General features: G+C 45.5%; 1 protein-coding gene across 1 annotated transcript in view; it reads left to right on the top strand.

Moving 5' to 3' along the window:
- The window catches only part of col27a1b (collagen, type XXVII, alpha 1b), a 576392-nt gene that overhangs the window by 262741 nt on the left and 293648 nt on the right, over nt 1-20003 (top strand). Inside the window, exons 16-17 of the mRNA XM_080211775.1 lie at nt 5671-5715; nt 10969-11022. Of these exons, the coding sequence (XP_080067901.1) occupies nt 5671-5715; nt 10969-11022 (99 nt within the window). The remainder of the gene's footprint in view (nt 1-5670; nt 5716-10968; nt 11023-20003) is intronic.

Raw genomic sequence — 20003 nt, 5'->3', positions numbered from 1 at the left:
CCTTCTCCCTGTGTCTGCCTGGGTTTCCTCTGGGTGCTCCGGTTTCCTCCCACATTCCAACGATGTGCAGGTTAGCGAATTGGCCGTGCTAAATTGCCCTTTAGCGAGCCAAGATGTGTAGGTTAGGGGATGAGTGGGGTAAATATATGGGGATGGGGTGGGCCTGTGTAAGATGCTGTTTTGTAGAGTCAGTGCAGACTCAATGGGCTGAATGGCCTCCTTCTGCACTTGTAGGGATACTATGATTCAATATTTAACACAATAAATACATTGGAAATGATTAATACAGGTATTAAACGCTGCACATTGTGTAATATAAAAGCCAAAGACACATATTCAGTACCTGCATTGTGTCACCTTTCTCTGTAATCTATGGTATATATATTTAAGACCTGTTGCCAAAACACAGCTTGTAGCAAGAACCAAAAATAACTCCATTTGTTTGAAAACCTTCGGAAAAAGTAAACATCCAAAATTTGGGAAAATGTGTTGGCATGTTGGCACACTGAGGAAGCTAGTTTTCTGGATTTTTTGGATTTTTTTTGTTACCGTGGCAACATGATGGCACAGTGGTTAGCACTGCTGCCTCAGAGTGCCAGGGACCCGGATTCAATTCCCAGCTTGGGTTACTGTCTGTGTTGAATCTGCACATTCTCCCCGTGTCTGCGTGGGTTTCCTCCGGGTGCTCCAGTTTCCTCCCATAGTCCGAGAGACGTGCTGGTTAGGGTGCATTGGCCTTGCTAAATTCTCCCTCAGTGTACCCGAACAGTGTGGACTTTAGGATTTTCGCGGTAACTTCATTGCAGTGTTAATTTAACTTGTGAGGCGAATAAATAAACTTAAACTTGACTGGGTAGACAAAGAGGTTGTTTTCTCAGGCTGAGATTCTATGAGTGTACCCCAACAGGTGCCAGAGTGTGGTGACGGGGGGATTTTCACAGTAACTTCATTGCTGTGTTAATGTAAGCCGACTTGTGACACTAATAAATAAACTGTAAACTTTAACACTGTCGAGAAGATACGCATTATGATCAGAGGAGCTGAAAATACATGGCGTTTTGTATAAAGCATCTTCTGAAATCCCACAGTCTGAAAGATGTTCTGGTTAGGTGCATTGGCCGTGCTAAATTCTCCCTCAGTGTACCCAAACAGGCGCCAGAGTGTGGTGACTAGGGGATTTTCACAGTAACTTCATTGCAGTGTTAGTGTAAGCCTTATTTGTGACACTAATAAATAAATTTTAACTTTAACTTTTTAATTCACTGCTGTGTACACTATAAGGTGATGTTAATTACAACCAAGGATGGATATCTTTTAATTTTGATCCAACCGCCTTCTCTTGGGGTTCACAACAGTGCAGCCATTCAAGTGGTCTAAGATTGTGAGCTACTTTTTATGTACACCACCGTTAAAAGTAACCATTCAGTCCTCCATAATGTTCCGCTGAGTATAAATGCCACAGCTAGTTTTCCGCAGGCATTTCTGTTCCTTCTCAGCCAAGTGTCAGATATAAACACAAGCTCGTGCCCCGTGTCAGGGAAGCCTCCAAATCAAACGCCTAAAAATTTCACAAATAGAGTTTCTGGTTCAATCATTTTTAACAAAAGCATCAACGTGAGTCTGAAGCGATTCCCTATTTTGTACCCATTGAAGGACTTTTACTGCCTTCCCACTGGAGTTCAATAAACCATTTTTTATGGGCTGCGTAAGCATAATGAAAAAGAACAGACAAAAACAAACGGCTCAGTCAGAATTATCACAGAATCCCAACAGTACAGAAGGGGGCCATTCAGCCCATTGAGTCTGCATCGACCACAATCCCACCCAAGCCCTACCCCCACAACCCCATGCATTTACCCTAGCTAGTCCCCCTGGCACTAAGGGGCAATTTAGCACAGCCAACCCACCTAACCGACACATCTTAGACTGTGGGAGGAAACTGGAGCATCCGGAGGAAACCCACGCAGGCCTGGGGAGAATGTGCAGACTCTGCACAGACAGTGACCCAAGCCGGGAATCAAATCCGGGTCCCTGGTGCCGTGAGGCAGCAGTGCTAAACCGCTGTGCCATCTTGCTGCCTTGTTGCATGATGTATGCGATACAATTTCAGTAATGCGTGAAGGAACTTTGTGTAACAGAGAGTGCTGCAAATACTTGGCAGTATGTGTGGAGAGAGCAGCAGAGTTAATGGCCAAAGTCGAAATTGAAGTTTATTTATTAGCGTCACAAGTAAGGCTTACATTAACACTGCAATGAAGTTACTGTGAAAATCCCCTAGTCGCCACACTCCACCGCCTGTTTGGGTACACTGAGGGAGAATTTAGCATGGCCAATGCACCTAAGCCACGCAGCTTTGGGAATGTGGGAGGAAACCGGAGCACCCAGAGGAAACCCACACAGACGCGGGGAGAATGTGCAAACTCCGCACAGGTAGTGATCCAAGGCTGGAAATCAAAGACAGGTCCCTGGCGCTGTGAGGCAGCAGTGCCAACCACTGTGCCATCATGCCATCCCTGAACAAACCATTTCAATCTCTCATTGTAACATAGAAACTAGAAGCAGGAGTAGGCCATTCAGCCTTTCGAATCTGTTCCACCATTCATCTTGATCATAGCTAATCATCGAATTCAATATCCTGATTTCCCCCCCTTTCCCCCATATCCCTTGATCCCTTTAGCCCCAAAAGCTATATCTAATTTCTTCTTGAAATCAGACAATGTTTTGGCCTCAACTACTTTCTGTGGGAGTGAATTCCACACATTCACCACCCTCTGGCTGAAGAAATTTCTCCTCACCTCAGTTCTAAAAGGTTTACCCCTTATCCTCAAACTATGACCCCTAGTTCTGGACTTCTCCCCACCATCGGGAACATTCTTTCTGAATCTATCCTGTCTAACCCTGTTAGAATTTTATAAGTTTCTATAAGATCCCCCTCTCAATCTTCTAAACTCCCATGAATATAATCCTAACCGACTTAGTCTCTCCTCATTTGACAGACCTGCCACCCCAGGAACCAGCCTGGTAAACATTCACCCTACCCCCTCTATAGCGAGGACATCCTTCCTCAAATAAGAAGACCAAGACATGGTGGCACGGTGGCCAGCATTGGTGCCTCACAGCTCCAGGGAGCTGGGTTCGATTCCTGGCTTGGGTGCCTGTCTATGTGGAGTCTGCACATTCTCCCTGTGTCTGCATGGGTTTCCTCCGGGTGTTCCGGTTTCCCCCCACAACCCAAAGATGTGCTGATTAGGTGAATTGGTCAGGTCAAATCCTCCCTCAGTGTACCCAAACGGGCGCCAGAGTGTGGCGACTCGGGGATTTTCACAGTAACTTAATTGCAGTGTTAATGTAAGCCTACTTGTGATATTAACAAATAAACTTTAACTTCAGTATTCCAAGTGTGGCCTCACCAATGCCCAATACAATTTCATCAAAACATCCCTATCCCTGAAATCCTCTCGCTACGAAGGCCAACATACCATTTGCCTTCTTTACTGCCTGCTGTTCCTGTATGTTTACATCCAGCCAAGGAACTCCAAGGTCTCGCTAAGGATCCATCTTTTTCAGTTTTCACCCATTGAAATAATAATCTACTTTCCTATTATTGCTACCAAAGTGGATAAGCTCGCATTTATAAATCATCCTCATCTACTTTCTGCAATGTTTCTTCCCTGATGGGCTATTTCCGGATTTTGTCATTTCTTATCATTCCACACATCCAGCTCGTTACTACCCAGTCTTTGTTTTTCTATCCTGGATGTGGTCCGAGTTTCGGCACTTTATAACCAGACCGATCTCACAACTGTTCTGCAGGTTCTTCCTCTCGATTGCAGCAATAGCTTCCTATCACGGAACACTCCTCTTCCAATTACTCCAACCACAGCTACTCCCTTCCTTCATCTCCAATTTCCAAAAACCCATCTACTGCCACACTGATTTGATTTCATCTATTATCGTCACGTGTGTTAGTACGCAGTGAAAAGTATTGTTTCTTGCGCACTGTGCAGAGAAAGCATACCGTTCATAGAGAAGGAAAGGAGAGGGTGCAAAATGTAGTGTTAGTGTCATAGCTAGGGTGTAGAGAAAGATCAACTTAGTGCGAGGTAGGTCCATTCAAAAGTCTGACGGCAGCAGGGAAGAAGCTGTTCTTGAGTCGGTTGCTGACCCCAGACACTGGAAGCCACCCACTATCATCACGTTTTCACCCAGACTCTTTCCACCTTCTCTCCGACCCTCTTCTCCCGGCTCAAGTTGCTCAGAATTTAGTTCTTTATTCAACTGTTTTTCAAATCCTCATCTTCCAGTGCATTTCTCCAGATATCCGGTTGTTTTCCAATCATCCCCACCACATGGGATCAAAGGTTATGGGGAGAAAGCAGGATTAGGCTATTGAGTTGGATGATCAGCCATGATCAGGATGAATAGTGGAGCAGGCTCGAAGGGCCGAATGGCCTCCTCCTGTTCCCATCTTCTATGTTTCTGTAGCTCAGTGTCATCTGCAAGCATCTATTAGTTGAGTGACTTTAGGGCTGACTTTCTGCCAAGCACCACACATTGTGCCAGGAGATTCACAGAGAATCCATTAAGACTGGTAACCCTAAGTTTCTGTGGGCTTAAGAGGTAAGAGGCTGGGAATTCAGAGGTGGGTAACTCACCTCTCAGCTCCCCAAAGCCAATCTACCATCTAGAAAGCTCCAATCAGGTGTATGGTATTCTTGACTTGCCTGGGTGAGTGTAGCTCCAATAACACTCAGTAACCTTGACATCACCCAGGACAGAACAAGCCATCCACCAAGTTCATCACTCTCTCGCTCCACCACCCACACTCTGATAGCAGTCTGTACCATCTACAATATGCACTGCAGCAACTTACCATAAGAACCAGGAGGAGTCGGCCATCTGGCCCCTCGAGCCTGCTCCGCCATTCAATAAGATCATGGCTGATTTTTTCGTGGACTCAGCTCCACCTACCCATCCACTCACCATAACCCTTAATTCCTTTACTGTTCAAAAATCTATCTATCCTTGCCTTAAAAACATTCAACAAGGTAGTCTCAATTGCTTCACTGGGCAGGGAATTCCACAGATTCACAGCTCTTTGGGTGAAGAAGTTCCTCCTCAACTCAGTCCTAAATCTGTCCCCCCTTATTTTGAGGCCATGCCCCCTAGTTCTAATTCCACCCGCCAGTGGAAGAGCCTCAAGGCTCCCTTGGAAGTACCATCCAAACCTGTGACTCTCCCACTTGGAAGGACCAGGGCAGCAGATGTCTGGGAACACCACCATCTGAGAACTCCCCTCCGAGCCACTCACCACCCTGACTGGAACTATATTGCCATTCCTTCACTGTCACTGGGTCAAAATTCCAGAACTCCCTTCCTACCAGCACTGTGGATGTACCTACACTACATGGATGGCAGCAGATTCAAGAAGGCAGCTCACCATCTCCTTCTCAAGGGGCAATTGGAGATGGGCAATAAATGCTGGCCCGCCATACTCATATCTTCATGAGTGAACTAAATAGGAAACTGGGGCAGGTCATCGGGAAATCCAATCTCATCTCGTTTCTGTTTTACTTATTCGTACCTTTAACAATGATCATATTCAGGAGCCTGGCATCTGCGTGCCTCCAGTACGTATATGTTTAGTAATCCATCTGCTTGTATTCCTAGGGGCTGATTGGAAATCGTGGAGAACCAGGACTGAAAGGTGATAAGGTGATCTGAATACCTCCTTATTGCACTGTGATGTGATCTTAATACTCTCTTCCAGCACTTGATATTTCCTTTTGCACTGTGACGTTACATTAACCTTTTCAAAGCACTGTGTCTATTATTGTACATTGATACCCTCCGACTGCACTGTATGAGTAAAGCGCTTCCTTATCACAGAGTATGTTGCACTGAGTTAGAAATATCACCTTCATATTAACACTCACTCAAGCACGGAGTGGAATCTTTTATCTGTGATTTAGTTTTCATACGTCTAACCACTAAATTTCATAAACTTTTAGGAAACATTATTCAATGCCTTTTATATAGGCGGAATTTTCCTGTCCTGCCGCAGGGGCGGGACACGGACCATGAAGAGGTCCATTGACCTCGGCTGGGCTTTTTCCGGCATTGGGGGCGAGCGTAACCAGAAAATCCGCGGCACGGTGGCACAGTAGTTAGCACTGCTGCCTCACAGCCCGGGTTCGATTCCCGGCTCGGGTCACTGTCTGTGTGGAGTTTGCACATTCTCCCTGTGTCTGCGTGGATTTCCTCCGGGTGCTCCGGTTTCCTCCCACACTCCGAAGATGTGCGGGTGAGGTTGATTGGCCATGCTAAATTGCCCCTTAGTGTCGGGGGGATTATAGGGATGGGACCTGGGTGGGATTGTTGCCAGTGCAAGCTCGATGGGACAAATGGCCTCCTTTTGCACTGTAGAGATTCTATGATTCATGACAATACCACTCTGCCAACAGCTCCCTAAATATATATACATATACCATTAATATATTTTAAAGTTAAAATTTATTTATTAATGTCACAAATAGGCTTACATTAAAACTGCAGTGAAGTTATTGTGAAAATCCCCTAGTAGCCACACTCCGGCGCCTGTTCAGGTACACTGAGAAGAATTTAGCACGGCCAATGCACCCTAACCAGCACATCTTTGGACTGTGGGAGGTAACTGGAGCACCTGGAGGAAACCCACGCAGACACGGGGAGAATGTGCAGACTCCACACAGACAGTGACCCAAGCTGGGAATCGAACCCAGGTCCCTGGTGCTGTGAGGCAGCAGTGTTAACCACCGAGATGCGCCCATTTATGACTATATTATCTATATAAAAATATAAATGTAGTTATCACTACATAGGCAAGATAATCATGGTTCTTCCTCACAATCTTTCTCCTCGTACTCATTTAAATTCTTGCTTCTTTAATATGATTATTGACTGTGCTTTATACGCTATTCCTTTCGATAAGTGCTTACCTCTGTTTTAATTAATTTTGGGCACAGCAATTTCTATTCAAATGATCTATGTCACATTGCTTTCCCTGTGACTGTTTATCTAAATAACCACACTTACTATTTAATTGCTGAACTATCACGGAATGTTTAATTAGTATAGCATATTTGAAGCTTATTTAAACAATACAACTGTTAAGGGAATATTTTTTGCACATGTTTTTCTAAATATAGATAACTACCTTCTGTTGTAAACAGGTGTTTTTCATAAATATTTTGTGCACTGAAAACCTTTTGCTTTTATTAGCCAAGAAAACAATTCTCACACCAGCGCAGCAGGCGAAGCAAGGCTGATTAATGAATGGAATGTCGCCATAAAGATTAGGATGACACGGTGGAACAGTGGTTAGCACTGCTGCCTCGCAGCGCCAGGGGCCCGGGTTCAATTCCAGCCTCCGGTCACTGTCTGTGTGGAGTCTGTATGTCCTCCCCGTGTCTGCATGGGTTTCCTCCGGGTGCTCCAGTTTCCTCCCACACTCCAAAGACGTGCAGGTTAGGTGGATTGGTCGTGCTAAATTGACCCCTAGTGTCAGGAGGGCTAGCAGGGTAAGGGGATAAGGCCTGGGTGGGATTGCGGTCGGTGCAGATCGATGGGCCGAATGGCCTCCTTCTGCACTGTAGGGATTTTATGATTCCTCCCTGTGTTTCCAATTCCCTTTCCACATCTGGTGGTGCACTAAGGCAGACCTTGCTTGGTTTCCAATGGTGAATAATTCCCAGGACAGTCTGTCGCCAAGGGCTTATAGCTTGAGGGGCGCCACTCCACATCAAACATGGCTGACCAAGAGTCTCTCCTGCTCTTACCGCCAGCTGTTGGTGTAGACAAGCGAACCTTTCTGGAATCTGCATGCGAGAAAGGATTATCAGAAGAGGAAAGCTTACTTTCCAAAACTGATAGAAGACAAAAGAGCCAAAGCCCATCGTGCGATAAAAACTGTAAACAGCCCTTCGAGCCTGCACCGCCATCCATAATGACCTTGGCTGGTCCACCAAATTCAATATCCTGATCTTTCCTTCCTCTCCAAATGGACGCATTACATTCTTCAGCTTTCAGCCTGATTCATAGTTTAAAGTTCATTTATTTATCACAAGCACAACATTAACACTGCAATGAAGCTCCTGTGACAATCCCCTAGTCGACACACTCCAGCGCCTGTTCGGGTACACTGAGGGAGAATTTAGCACGGCCAGTGCACCCTAACCAGCACGTGTCTCAGACTGTGGGAGGAAACCGGAGCACCCGCAGGAAACCCACGCAGACATGAGACAAGGATGTTGCCTGGATTGGGAGGCATGCCTTATGAGGATAGGCTGAGGGAGCTAGGTCTCTTCTCCCTGGAGAGACGAAGGTTGAGAGGTGACCTGATAGAGGTTTATAAAATGTTGAGAGGAATAGATAGGGTGGATTCTCAGAGGCTATTTCCCAGGGCTGAAATGGTCGCTACGAGAGGACACAGGTTTAAGGTGCTGGGGAGCAGGTACAGAGGAGATGTCAGGGGTAAGTTTTTCACTCAGAGGGTGGTGAGTGAGTGGAATCAGCTGCCATCGGTGGTGGTGGAGGCGAACTCACTGGGGTCTTTTAAGAGACTTCTGGATGAATACATGGGATTTAATGGGATTGAGGGTTATAGATAGGCCTGGTAGGTAGGGATATGATCGGCACAACTTGTGGGCCGAAGGGCCTGTTTGTGCTGTAGTGTTCTATGTTCTATGAGGAGAATGACCAGACTCCACACAGACAGTGACCCGAGCCGGGAATTGAACCCGGGTCCCCGGCACTGTAAGGCAGCAGCAATCACGTAATAATGTAATGTAACCATGGATCTCAAATCCATCAGTTCCTCATAACTTTGATTGATTTGGAATAGTGGACTGCCAAAGAGCTTCATTTTTTTAATTATTAATTCATGGGACAGGGGTGCCACTGGCTGGCCAGCATTTATTGCCCATCCCTAGTTGCCCTTGAAGGGCAGTTTAGAGTGAACGACGTTGTTGTGGCTCTGGAGCCACATTTAGGCCAGACCAAGTAAGGATGGCAGATTTCCTTCCCTAAAGGACGTTAGGGAAACAGATGGATCCTTCCGACAATCAACAACGGTTTCATGGTCATCAGTAGATTCTTAATTCCAGATATTTTTTATTGAATTCAAATTCCATCACCTGCCATGGTGGGATTCGAACCCAGGGTCCCCAGAACATTAGCTGAGTTTCTTGATTAATAGTTGAGTGATTATACCACTAGGCCATCACCTCTCCCAAGGGAATTCATCTTCTGTTAGTTGATTAAGATGGATAGAGCTGGCACAGTTTGTCAGTGGGATTGGTGAGGTTGAGAATCTAAAGCAAAGTTTATTTATTAGTCCCAAGTAAGGCTTACATTAACACTGCAATGAAGTTACTGTGAAATTCCGCTCGTCGCCACACTCTGGCACCTGTTCAGGTACACTGAGGGAGAATTTACCAGTCCACCTAACCCGCACATCTTTGGACTGTGGGACGAAACCAGAGCACCCGGAGGAAACCCATGCAGACACGGGGAGAATGTGCAAACTCCACACAGGCAGTGACCCGAGGCCGGGAATCGAACCCAAGTCTCTAATACTGTGAGGCAGCAGTGCTAACCACTGTGCCACCATGCCACACACCGTGCCTCATATTAAGAGAAAACCTATTGAAAAAATCAAACACATTAACACAAAAATTCCGACAATAATTGCCATTCAAAATGGTCCAAAAACATTTGCGGCAGAACATTTTCTTTAGGTTGCTTTGTATGTTTCAAGTAAGGCAAAATACAAATATGTTTTATTACAGTCTAGAGAAACAAATTGCACTTTTGTCAAAGCTATTTCAAGTTTGTATTATTCAAATTAAAGTGATAAATCTCTGGAAAATATTCCAAACTTTTCACTTCCACAGGAAGGTGGGTTTCATCAGTGGAAGTAATCCATTCCCAAGTGTTTTATTAATTGTAATACTTTCTTCCTGACTAAATTTCTGCGCAATACTAAGTAGAGGGGTATTAGGCAATATTGTCATTTTGGTATTATCACATTGCCTTAATGTGGTGTGATAACACTTCAATACTTTGCAGTTTCACTCTGCCAGGCAATGCTTAATACTGTCTTTCTGCACAGTTAGAAACAATACTCTTCATATTGGTGTTTTAATGTAGGTTCGCAATATTTGATAGTACTGTAATACTGAAATGTTATACTTCACTTAGAGCTATGGGACTCCACTTAGGGGGCAGCACGGTGGCACAGTGGTTAGCACTGCTGACTCACAGCGCCAGGGACCTGGGTTCAATCCTGGCCTCAGGTGATTGTGTGGGGTTTGCACATTCTCCCTGTGTCTGCATGGGTTTCCTCCATGTGCTCCAGTTTCCACCCACACTCCAAAGATGAGCAGGTTAGATGGATTGGCCATGCTAAGTTGCCTCTTAGTCTCCAAAAACATGCAAGTTAAGTGGATTGGCCATGCTAAATTGCCCCTTAGTGTCCAAAGATGTGCCGGTTAGGTGGATTGGCCATGCTAAATAGCAACTTAGTGTCCAAAGATGTGCAGGTTAGGTAGATTGACTATGCTAAATTGCCCCTTAGCGTCCCAAGACATGTAGGACAGGGGGATTAGCAGGATAAGAAGTGGGGTTAAGGGAACAGAACAGTAAGATGTTCTGTCAGAGAGTGCAGGCTCAACGGGCCGAATGGTTTGCTTCTGCACTGTAGGATTCTATGGTTCTATAAAGTTGTGAAGCAATGTGTTAAAGTGGTCCCATTGTGCTGGAGGATAACAGCAGTATGGTGGCTTGTGCGTGTAGAATGACAAGCTTGATTGAACTGGGCTATTTGTCTATTGTGTTGGAGTTGTTGAGACAATGTTAGCAATCTGTGCTGTGTGTTAAAAGGGCCAAGGCAATGCTCTAACACTATGCTGTCTTGTACTGTGAGTTTAGGGTGACGAGGGAATTCCAGGAATACCAGGAGAACCGGGTTTCCCAGGCGATAAGGTCAGTATTTTTGATAGTCTGACAACTGTGAACTTTAAAAGTTCTAAATCTCCACTGTTTAATCTGGCACTTGAATAACAAATGATGATTTGAGCGGTGGTTTCGTAAGTGGTGTCTCCTATTTCAGTTCACCTTTGAAGCTCATCCCTTTCCCTTCAAAGCCTGGTGCTATTTGCTCGATGTTATTTCAGAGTAATTATTCTCAAGTGCAGGAAGGAAAAGGCTGAGCATTTATACAGCCTCGTCATGCTCACGGTTTCTGACTTTCTTTCTTTCCAACAACCAGCTGTGATACTGACAGGTGTATCAGGACAAGGGTTGGGATGTGTTCTTGTTTCCGCCAGATTTAGATTGTTCAAATCTGAGATGCGAGGCTCTGTAAGAAGTCTGAAAACAGCAGGTTTAAGTCCAACCGATTAATTTGATAGTAAACTCGCAAGCTTAAACCTGGTGTTGTCAGACTTCTTACTGTGCTTACCCCAGTCCAACGCCAGCATCTCCACATCATGACCAGGCTATAACATTTTAACTTCCGTTAAACACACTTAAGTCAAAGTGAAGTTGGAGCAAGTCCGTACTGTCCACCAGGGAACAATGGTGACCTTCCCTATGTCACTGGAAAGGAATCTCTCAGAAGTCACAGACATGTCAAGGTGGGAATCAGACAAGGTTCATGACTGAGAGATAAAAAGAAAATAAGACATAGGAACAAGAGATGGGCATTTTGCCTTTCAGCCTGTCTCATTATTCGGTAGATTTTATTTGATCCGTGATTCAACTCCACCGTTTCCCCAAATTCCCCAGAATCTTTAGCTTCAATCCTTCAATCTTAATTTACAATTAGCAATTGACCAAGCACTAATTACTGTTTCTAGAAGAATGTTCCAAATTTCTACCACCCCTTTTGGGTGTGACTAACTCTTTGTTCTGGCTCTAATCTTTAGACTGTGGCTTCTCGTCCGTGATGGCACAGCGTTTACCGCTGCTACCTCACAGCACCAGCGACACGGGTTCGATTCCTGGTTTAGGTCACTGTCTGTGCAGAGTCTGCACATTCTCTCCGTATCTGAGTGGGTTTCCTTGGGTGGTCCAGTTTCCTCCTGCAGTGCGAAAGATGTGCTGGTTAGGTGTATTGGCCATGCTAAATTTCCCCTCAGTGTACCCGAACAGGTACCAGACTGTGGCAACTAGGAGATTTTCACAGTAACTTCATTGCAGTGATAATGTAAGCCATCTTAGTTCTGAATGAAGCCCAGACAACCAGGAAGTTTAAATAGACAAGATAACCTGAAAGTTTATTTATTTATCACAAGCAAGCTTACATTAACACTGCAATGAAGTTACTGTGAAAATTCTCTAGTTGCCACACTCACCTGTTCGGGTACACTGAGGGAAAGTTTAGTATGGCCAATGCATCTATCCAGCACGTATTTTGGACTGAGGGGGGAAACTGGAGCACCCGGAGGAAACCCACGCAGACACGGGGAGAAACTCCACACAGGCAGTGACCTGAACCGGGAATCGAACCCGGGTCCCTGGTGCTGAGAGGCAGCAATGGTAACCACTGTGCCACCGTGCTGTGCCTGCATTAGAAATTTGGATTGAAAGGGTTGACCACCTTGCGTTCTGATGTAAGATAGTTGATAATGAATTGGCGGGTTATTTTACACATCAGGTGGATTACCAACTCACTCTGGCTCCTTTTAGTGCAAGATCTAACTAAATTTAGACTTTCCTTGTTCGTGAAATGTGGGTATCCCTGGTTAGACCAGTCTTTATTTCCCATCCCCCAATATACCCTGAATGATGGAGTGCTTGTGATGACGGTATTCCCCATAACAGCACGAGGTAGAGAATTCCTAGAAACTTTTTTTTTTATTCATTTATGGGACAATGGGCGTCGCTGCCTGGCCAGCATTTATTGCCCATCCCTAGTTGCCCTTGAGAAGGTGGTGGTGAGCTGCCTTCTTGAATTGCTGCAGTCCACGTGCTGTGGGTTGACCCACTGTGACGTTAGGGAGGGAATTCCAGGATTTTGACCCAGCGACTGCGGAGAAACAGTGATATATTTCCAAGTCAGGATGGTGAGTGGCTTGGAGGGGAACTTGCAGGCGGTGGTGTTCCCCATGTATCTGCTGCCCTTGTCCTTCTAGATGGAAGTGTTCATGGGTTTGGAAGGTGCTGCCTAAGGATCTTTGATGAATTGCTGCAGTGCATCTTGTAGATAGTACACACTGCAGCAAATTCACCCAGTGATAATGAAGGGATGAAAATATGGGAGGAATTTTACCAGCACATCTGCCCAAGGTTCATATGATTTCCCCCCCACCCCACCCTAGGCCAATGAAGAATGCCATTCTCCGAGCCTTGGGGGCAGGCGTGCCGGTAAAATTCAGGCCGATATATCTAGTGTAAGATGATATCTGGCAAAATGGGACTTGGCATTGTTCTCACAACATTCCTGATCTTGTTCTTCTTGGTTGCAAAGGAGTAAAGCGAAGGAACCACAGTGAGCTGTCTTGCTGCACCCTCTGTAGATGGCCCGTGTTGCAGTCCCAGTGTACCAGTAGTGGAATGATTGAAAGTATAGCACCCAGAAAACATCCAAACAAGTGACGACTCTTCCATCAGACTCCTGGTCTGGGCCTTGGAGATGGTGCGAAAGCTTTAAGGGAGTCAGGAAGGTGTGGGGCACAAAGCCACAATCCACTCTTTGTAGCCACAAGGTTGAAATGACTGAACCCAGTTCAGGTTCAGCTCAGTGATCATGGGGGAGAACTTGGTGTTGTGACTGAAGGTCAGGAGAAATTGGTATTGTTTGAGATGGTCAGTATCTGACCATTCAGTGACACAAATGTCACTTGCCACTTATCACCCCAAGTTTGGCAAGGCTGCTTTGTTATCAGAGGCTTTCTGAATGTATTTCTAAAGCCTGAGATAGTTTGGACAATAAAATACAATCTAATAATAGAAAGGCTTCACACAATGATTAATTTTGATACATAAACAAACTGTTGTTGCTTTTTTTGATCTTCCACCTGTAATGGTGATTGGAATTATAGAACCCTACTGTACAGACAGAGGCCATTCAAGTCTGCACCAACAACAATCCCACCCTATCCCCGTAACCCCACGTGTTAACTCTGTTAATCCCCCTGACGCTAAGGGGCAATTTAGCACGGCCAATCCGCCTAAGCCACACAACTTTGGACTGTGGGAGGAAACCGGAGCACCCGGAGGAAACCCACGCAGACACGAGGAGAATGTGCAAGTTCCGCACAGACAGTGACCCGCGGCTGGAATTGAACCCGGGTCCCCGGACCTGTGAGGCAGCGGCGCTGACCACTGTGCCGCCCTGCCACTCCAAATTAATGGGATTCACTCATGCTACCACCTACTCCTTTATAGGTTCATCTGATATATTAAAATTAATGATTCACACCTTTGGATTAAAAAAAATCCATAAGAATTAAGCCATTCGGCCCATCGATGATGATTCAGCACTTGGCTCCCAGAATGTTGAAAGTTGACCCTGCCATTGGTGAGAGATTGTTTCCTTAGTATTATGTGATGGCAGAGGAAATATTAAAGCATTCTTTGGACGTAACCAATGATCCCAGAGGGAAAATTATTATTTCAAGATGAAGTATTTTGCTAGAAATAGGCTGTCATTTCCTTTCTTTCTCCTGGATGGATTTGCTACTGGAATTTGTCCGCCATTCAATCACGGCTGATATTTTCCTCACCCCCCCGTTCTCCTGAATTTTCCCCATGAGCCCAAATCCCCTTATTGTTCAAGAACCTATCTATCTCTGTCATAAAGACACTCAATGATCTGGCCTCCTCTGTGGCAATGAGTTCCACAGATTCACCACTCTCTGCCTGAAGAAATTCCTTCTCATCTCAGTTTTAAAGGAGCGTCCCTTCACTCTGAGGTTGTGCCCTCGAGTCCTAGCCTCTCCCACTGGTGGAAACACCCACTCCACGTCCACCTTATGGAGGCCTCTCAGAAAACCATCATGATTTATCAGTTTTGGAGGCATTCTCGTGATAAGACAGGCCAGTATTTGAGTTGCAGAGCTGCTGGGTGTGATCCAAGTATGAAATGGTGCTCTCAGATTATTCCTTGATAAGTTCTATTCTTTTTGATGTTGACAGGTCAGGCTCAACTCTATAACTTGCACTCGGAGATGCCACAAGTTGGCAAGCTAGAAGTGTTTCCATGAATTATCCCTCTATTACAGGGGAGCTCATGTCCAACTAGGTAAAACAACTCTCTTAAGCCTGTAGCAGGCAGGATTTAGTCTTTCGGGAAACCGTTTTAAGAGTTAATTGGCATCTGGGTACAGATTTGGACAATTGGCACCTGGCACGGGATTCTGATTCAGCACTTGGCTCCCAGAATGTTGAACGTCGACCATGCCGTTGGTGAGAGATTGTTTCCTTAGTATTATGTGATGGCAGAGGAAATATTAAAGCATTCTTTGGACATAACCAATGATCCCAGAGGGAAAATTATTATTTCAAGATGAACTATTTTGCTAGAAATAGGCTGTCATTTCCTTTCTTTCTCCTGGATGGATTTGCTACTGGAATTTGGTCAGTGGTTTAATTTCATGCTTTTTATTTAAGTAACGGCATGAAGCTGAGACGTTCAGTTTTTAAGAAGGATGAAAGTTAAGATGATACAAGATATATAAAGGCAGCATTAGAGGAGAGAAATGGGCATGGGTCCAATGGGAAACAAATTGGGATATTCCGGGGAGGAACATCACAAGATATTCATGGCACATTTTAACCACACTGCTCCAAGGGATTGAATGCAGTTAAAAGACAGAGGCTAATGGAGACCACCTACGCTGACGTCCCAAATACATCCCTGGTATAGGAAGCTCATCTGCAGAAGGGCTGAAGATTAAAATGAGCCCCTAACCATAACCGTGCTGGTCACAGCATATTTACCACTGGTGCAGAGGGGAGGCAGGTCAGCGTGGTGGCACAGTGGGTTAGCACTGCTGCCTCTCAGCGCCACAGACACAGGTTCAATTTCGACCTTGGATCACTATGTGGAGTTTGCATGTTCGCCCTGTCTCTGCTCCAGATGTTCCAGTTTCCTCCCACGTTCCAAAGATGTTCAGGCTAGGTGGCTTGGCCATGATAAATAGCTCCTCAGTGCCCCAAAGATGTACAGGTTAGGTAGATTGACCATGTTAAATTGCCCCTTAGTGTCCAAAGATGGGCTGGTTAGGTGGATTGGCTGTGCTAAATTGCCCCTTAGAAATCATAGAAACTCTACAGTGCAGAAGGAGGCCATTCAGCCCATCGAGTCTACACCGACCACAATCTCATCCAGGCACTACCCGCATATCCCTACATATTGACCCGCTAATCCCTCTACCTTACGCATGTCACGAGTCTAAGGGGCGATTTTTAGCAAGGCCAATCAACCTAACCCGCACATCTTTGAACTAAGGCTAAATTGCCCCTTAGTGTCCAAAGATGTGCAAGTTAGTTAGATTGGCCATGCTAAACTGCTGCTTAGCGTCCAAAGATGTGCAGGTTAGATGATTGGCCGTGGGAAATGTTTGGGGTGGTAGTGGTACGTGACCTGGGTAGGATGCTTCTTCAGAGAGCCAGTGCAGACTCAATGGGCCAAATGTAGTGATTCTATGGAAATTGCTCCAGGATGGCTAGAAGATATAGCTGGCCCTTTGCATGTTAATGAATTAAAAGTTTCCCAGTTGCAGGAGATAGAGTGGTCCCTGAACCTTGTGACCATACCGTTTCTGTGTTCTGCCAAAGCAGGACCTGGTTAGTTAGTTTAAAGGGAGTTACAGCTGTAGTAAGCATCCAGATAATGAAGTGATAAAATGCGTAGTCTCCGTTACTAGAAGGCAATCTGTTTCTGCTGTGTTGCTAGCACTTCATAACTGAACAATTCCACATTGTCCTGAACATTTCCAGGAGTACAGCCTGTGCTGCGTTTCCAAAGAGCAGGCACAGATGTTCCCAGGGAACTCACACAAAACGTGCTATTGAGATGTTTTCACCTCTGCAGGGACTGGTCTACGGGCTGGGATGTTACCACCATTCACGCTGGCAGGATTTTCCCATCCCGCCGCAGTCATGGGATATTTGGCTGGCTGTCAAACCCCCCCGGCCTCGCTGCGGCAGGAGCCTGGCGTGAATGGTCAGCGAGGTCACACCTATATCGTCACGTCAATTCCCCTGGCGTGAGACCCAGAAAGAAAAATGCTGGAAATACTCCGCAGGTCAGGCAGCATCAGTGGAGAGAGAAGCAGAGTTCCGATTAATTACACAGAAACTAGAAGCAGGAGGAGTCCATTTGGCCCTTCGAGCCTGCTACGCCATTCATCTTGACCATGGCCAATCTACAGTGCAGAAAGAGGCCGATCGGCCCATCGCGTCTGCACTGACCACAATCCCACCCAGGCCCTACCCCCCCCAAGTCCCTACATATTTTACCCACTAATCCCTCTCACCTAAGCATCTCAGGACACTAACGGGCAATTTTTATTTAGCATGGCCAATCAACCTAACCCACACATCCTTTGGACTGTGGGAGGAAACCGGAGCCTTCGGAGGAAACCCACGCAGACACGAGGAGAATGTGCAATCTCCACACAGACAGTGACCCGAGCCGGGAATCGAACCCAGGTCCCTGGAGCTGTGAAGCTGCAATGTTAAGTACTGTGCCATTCAATATCCTGATTCCTGCGCGCCCCCCCCCTTCTCCCCATGTCCCCTGTAGCCCCAAGAGTTATATCTAATTTCTTCTTGAAATCACCCAAGACTTATAGAAACTTCTAAAATTCTAACAGGACTAGACAGGGTAGATGCAGGGAGGGTGTTCCTGATGGTGGGGAGAGTCCAGAAGCAGGGGTCACGGTCTGAGGATTTGGTAGACCATTTAGGATGGAGGTGAGGAGACATTTCTTCACCCAAAGGGCAGTGAGCCTGTGGAATTCATTACCACAGGAAGTGGTTGATGCCAAAACATTGAATACACTCAAGAGGCGGCTGGATACAGCACTTGGGGTGAATGGGATCAAAGGTTATGGGGAGAAAGCAGGATTAGGCTATTGAGTTGGATGATTAGCCATGATCGTAATGAATGGCGGAGCAGGCTCGAAGGGCCGAATGGCCTCCTCCTGCTCCTATCTTTTATGCCTCTATGTTTCCACAACGTTTTGTCCTCAACTGCATTCTCTGGTAGTGATGCTACAGCACTGCGGGTATACCTACACCGTATGGATGGCAGTGGGTTCAAGAAGGCAGCTCACCACCACCTTCTCAAGGGCAGTTAGGGATGGGCAATAAATGCTGCCCAATGACGCTCACATCTTCACAAATGAACTAAAGAGAGAACATTCACCACCCTCTGGGTGAAGAAATTTCTCCTCACCTCAGATCTAGAAGGTTTATCCTCATCCTCAAACTATAACCCCGAGTTCTGAACTCCCCCATCATCGAGAACATTCTTTCTGAATCTACCCTGCCTAACCCTGCTCTAAGCAAAGGTCACCTGCTTCCAAAAGGTTGGAGGGGGAGCTTTACAGCCCCTCCCCCAGCCGAATCTTCCAATCTCATTAAAGCCAGGAGACATTTTAATGGCTCACCGCATTACGCACCCCTCAGTGGCAAGGCTCCAAACTTTCACTCAGTAACTCAATTTCTCTTGTTGAGAACCAGATCAGCAACTCCAATGCATTGTATGAAGTTAGCCTAAATCCCAACTTTTACATTTGATTTTGGCAATAGGGTGAGCGTGAGATGTTTCACTCCAGGTATGATGCCAGTGACCCACTAGGGAGCTTTTGTCAAACAAATTTTATTTAATAACGTAGTTAGAATATAACAAAAATAATTAGCATTTTTTTTACCAATTAAAATACTTAAACATGACAAAATATAATTTCTAATAGCTAGCTGTCTCTGTTGTTCCAATTTAGCAGTATCCTCCATAGATCCCTTCTTCAGAACCAGTTAGCACAGAAACCAAAGGTCCTTACATGGGTGCTAGATTTCCAGTCTTTCAACATCTCTGGAGAGTGAGCCAGATGGACCCCCATCTTCTAATTCTCATACAGTAACCTCCAAATAAATCTCCACCCCCAAATAGCAGAATCTCAAAGAAAAAGGCTTATTTCTTAGCAGATTCCAGTCTTCACTTCAGACACAGCAAGAGATACAAAGAAAGAAGTGATCTCTCCCTGATGATCTCAAAAAGCCTTAAATTCTGTGTGAAAGCCTGGTTATACCCAGTCATGTGACTATACCAATCAAAGTAATCAAACCCTACTCTGCAACATCCCGGGGGAAACACAAAATAACTGCCTGAGTTCAAATTAAAATAAACAAGGTAGCAAATACGATATTTTTTTCATTCATGAGACATGGGCATCACTGGCTGGGCCAGCATTTATTGCCCATCCCTAGTTGCCCTTGTTCAGAGGGCAACTGAGAGTCAGCCACATTGCCATAGCTCTGGAATCACATGTGTGCCAGACCAGGTAAGGGCAGCAGATTTCCTTTCCTAAAGGACACTAGTGAACCAGATGGATTTTTCCAACAATCCACAGTGGTCTCATGTTCATCAGAAGTCTCTTAATTCCAGATATTTTTGTTGAATTGGAATTCAAATTCCACCATCTGCCGTGGTGGGATTTGAACCCAGGTCCCAGGACATTAGCTGAGTTTCTGGATTAATAGTCTAGCGATAATAGCACTAGGCCACCGCCTCCATTGCAATTATGTTGCTACATAGAGGATGCTGGTTATACAGACAGAATGGCTCCGGGTGCATAGAACAGATCCTGCACAAGTAACATGACTAAAAGAAATTCCTTAAAGGCACAGTATCGTCACACTCTCCCCACCAATGCTGCCTGGCTTGCTGAGTACTTGCAGCACCCTTCGTTTTGTTTTTATTTCAGATTTCTGGCATCCTCAGTATTTTG

Source organism: Carcharhinus amblyrhynchos, chromosome 25 (genome assembly GCF_965287045.1).
Source record: "Carcharhinus amblyrhynchos chromosome 25, sCarAmb.v2.hapA, whole genome shotgun sequence".
Lineage (NCBI taxonomy): Eukaryota > Metazoa > Chordata > Chondrichthyes > Carcharhiniformes > Carcharhinidae > Carcharhinus > Carcharhinus amblyrhynchos.
Note: the sequence above shows the minus strand (reverse complement) of the source record. Positions and strands in the feature narration are given on the sequence as shown.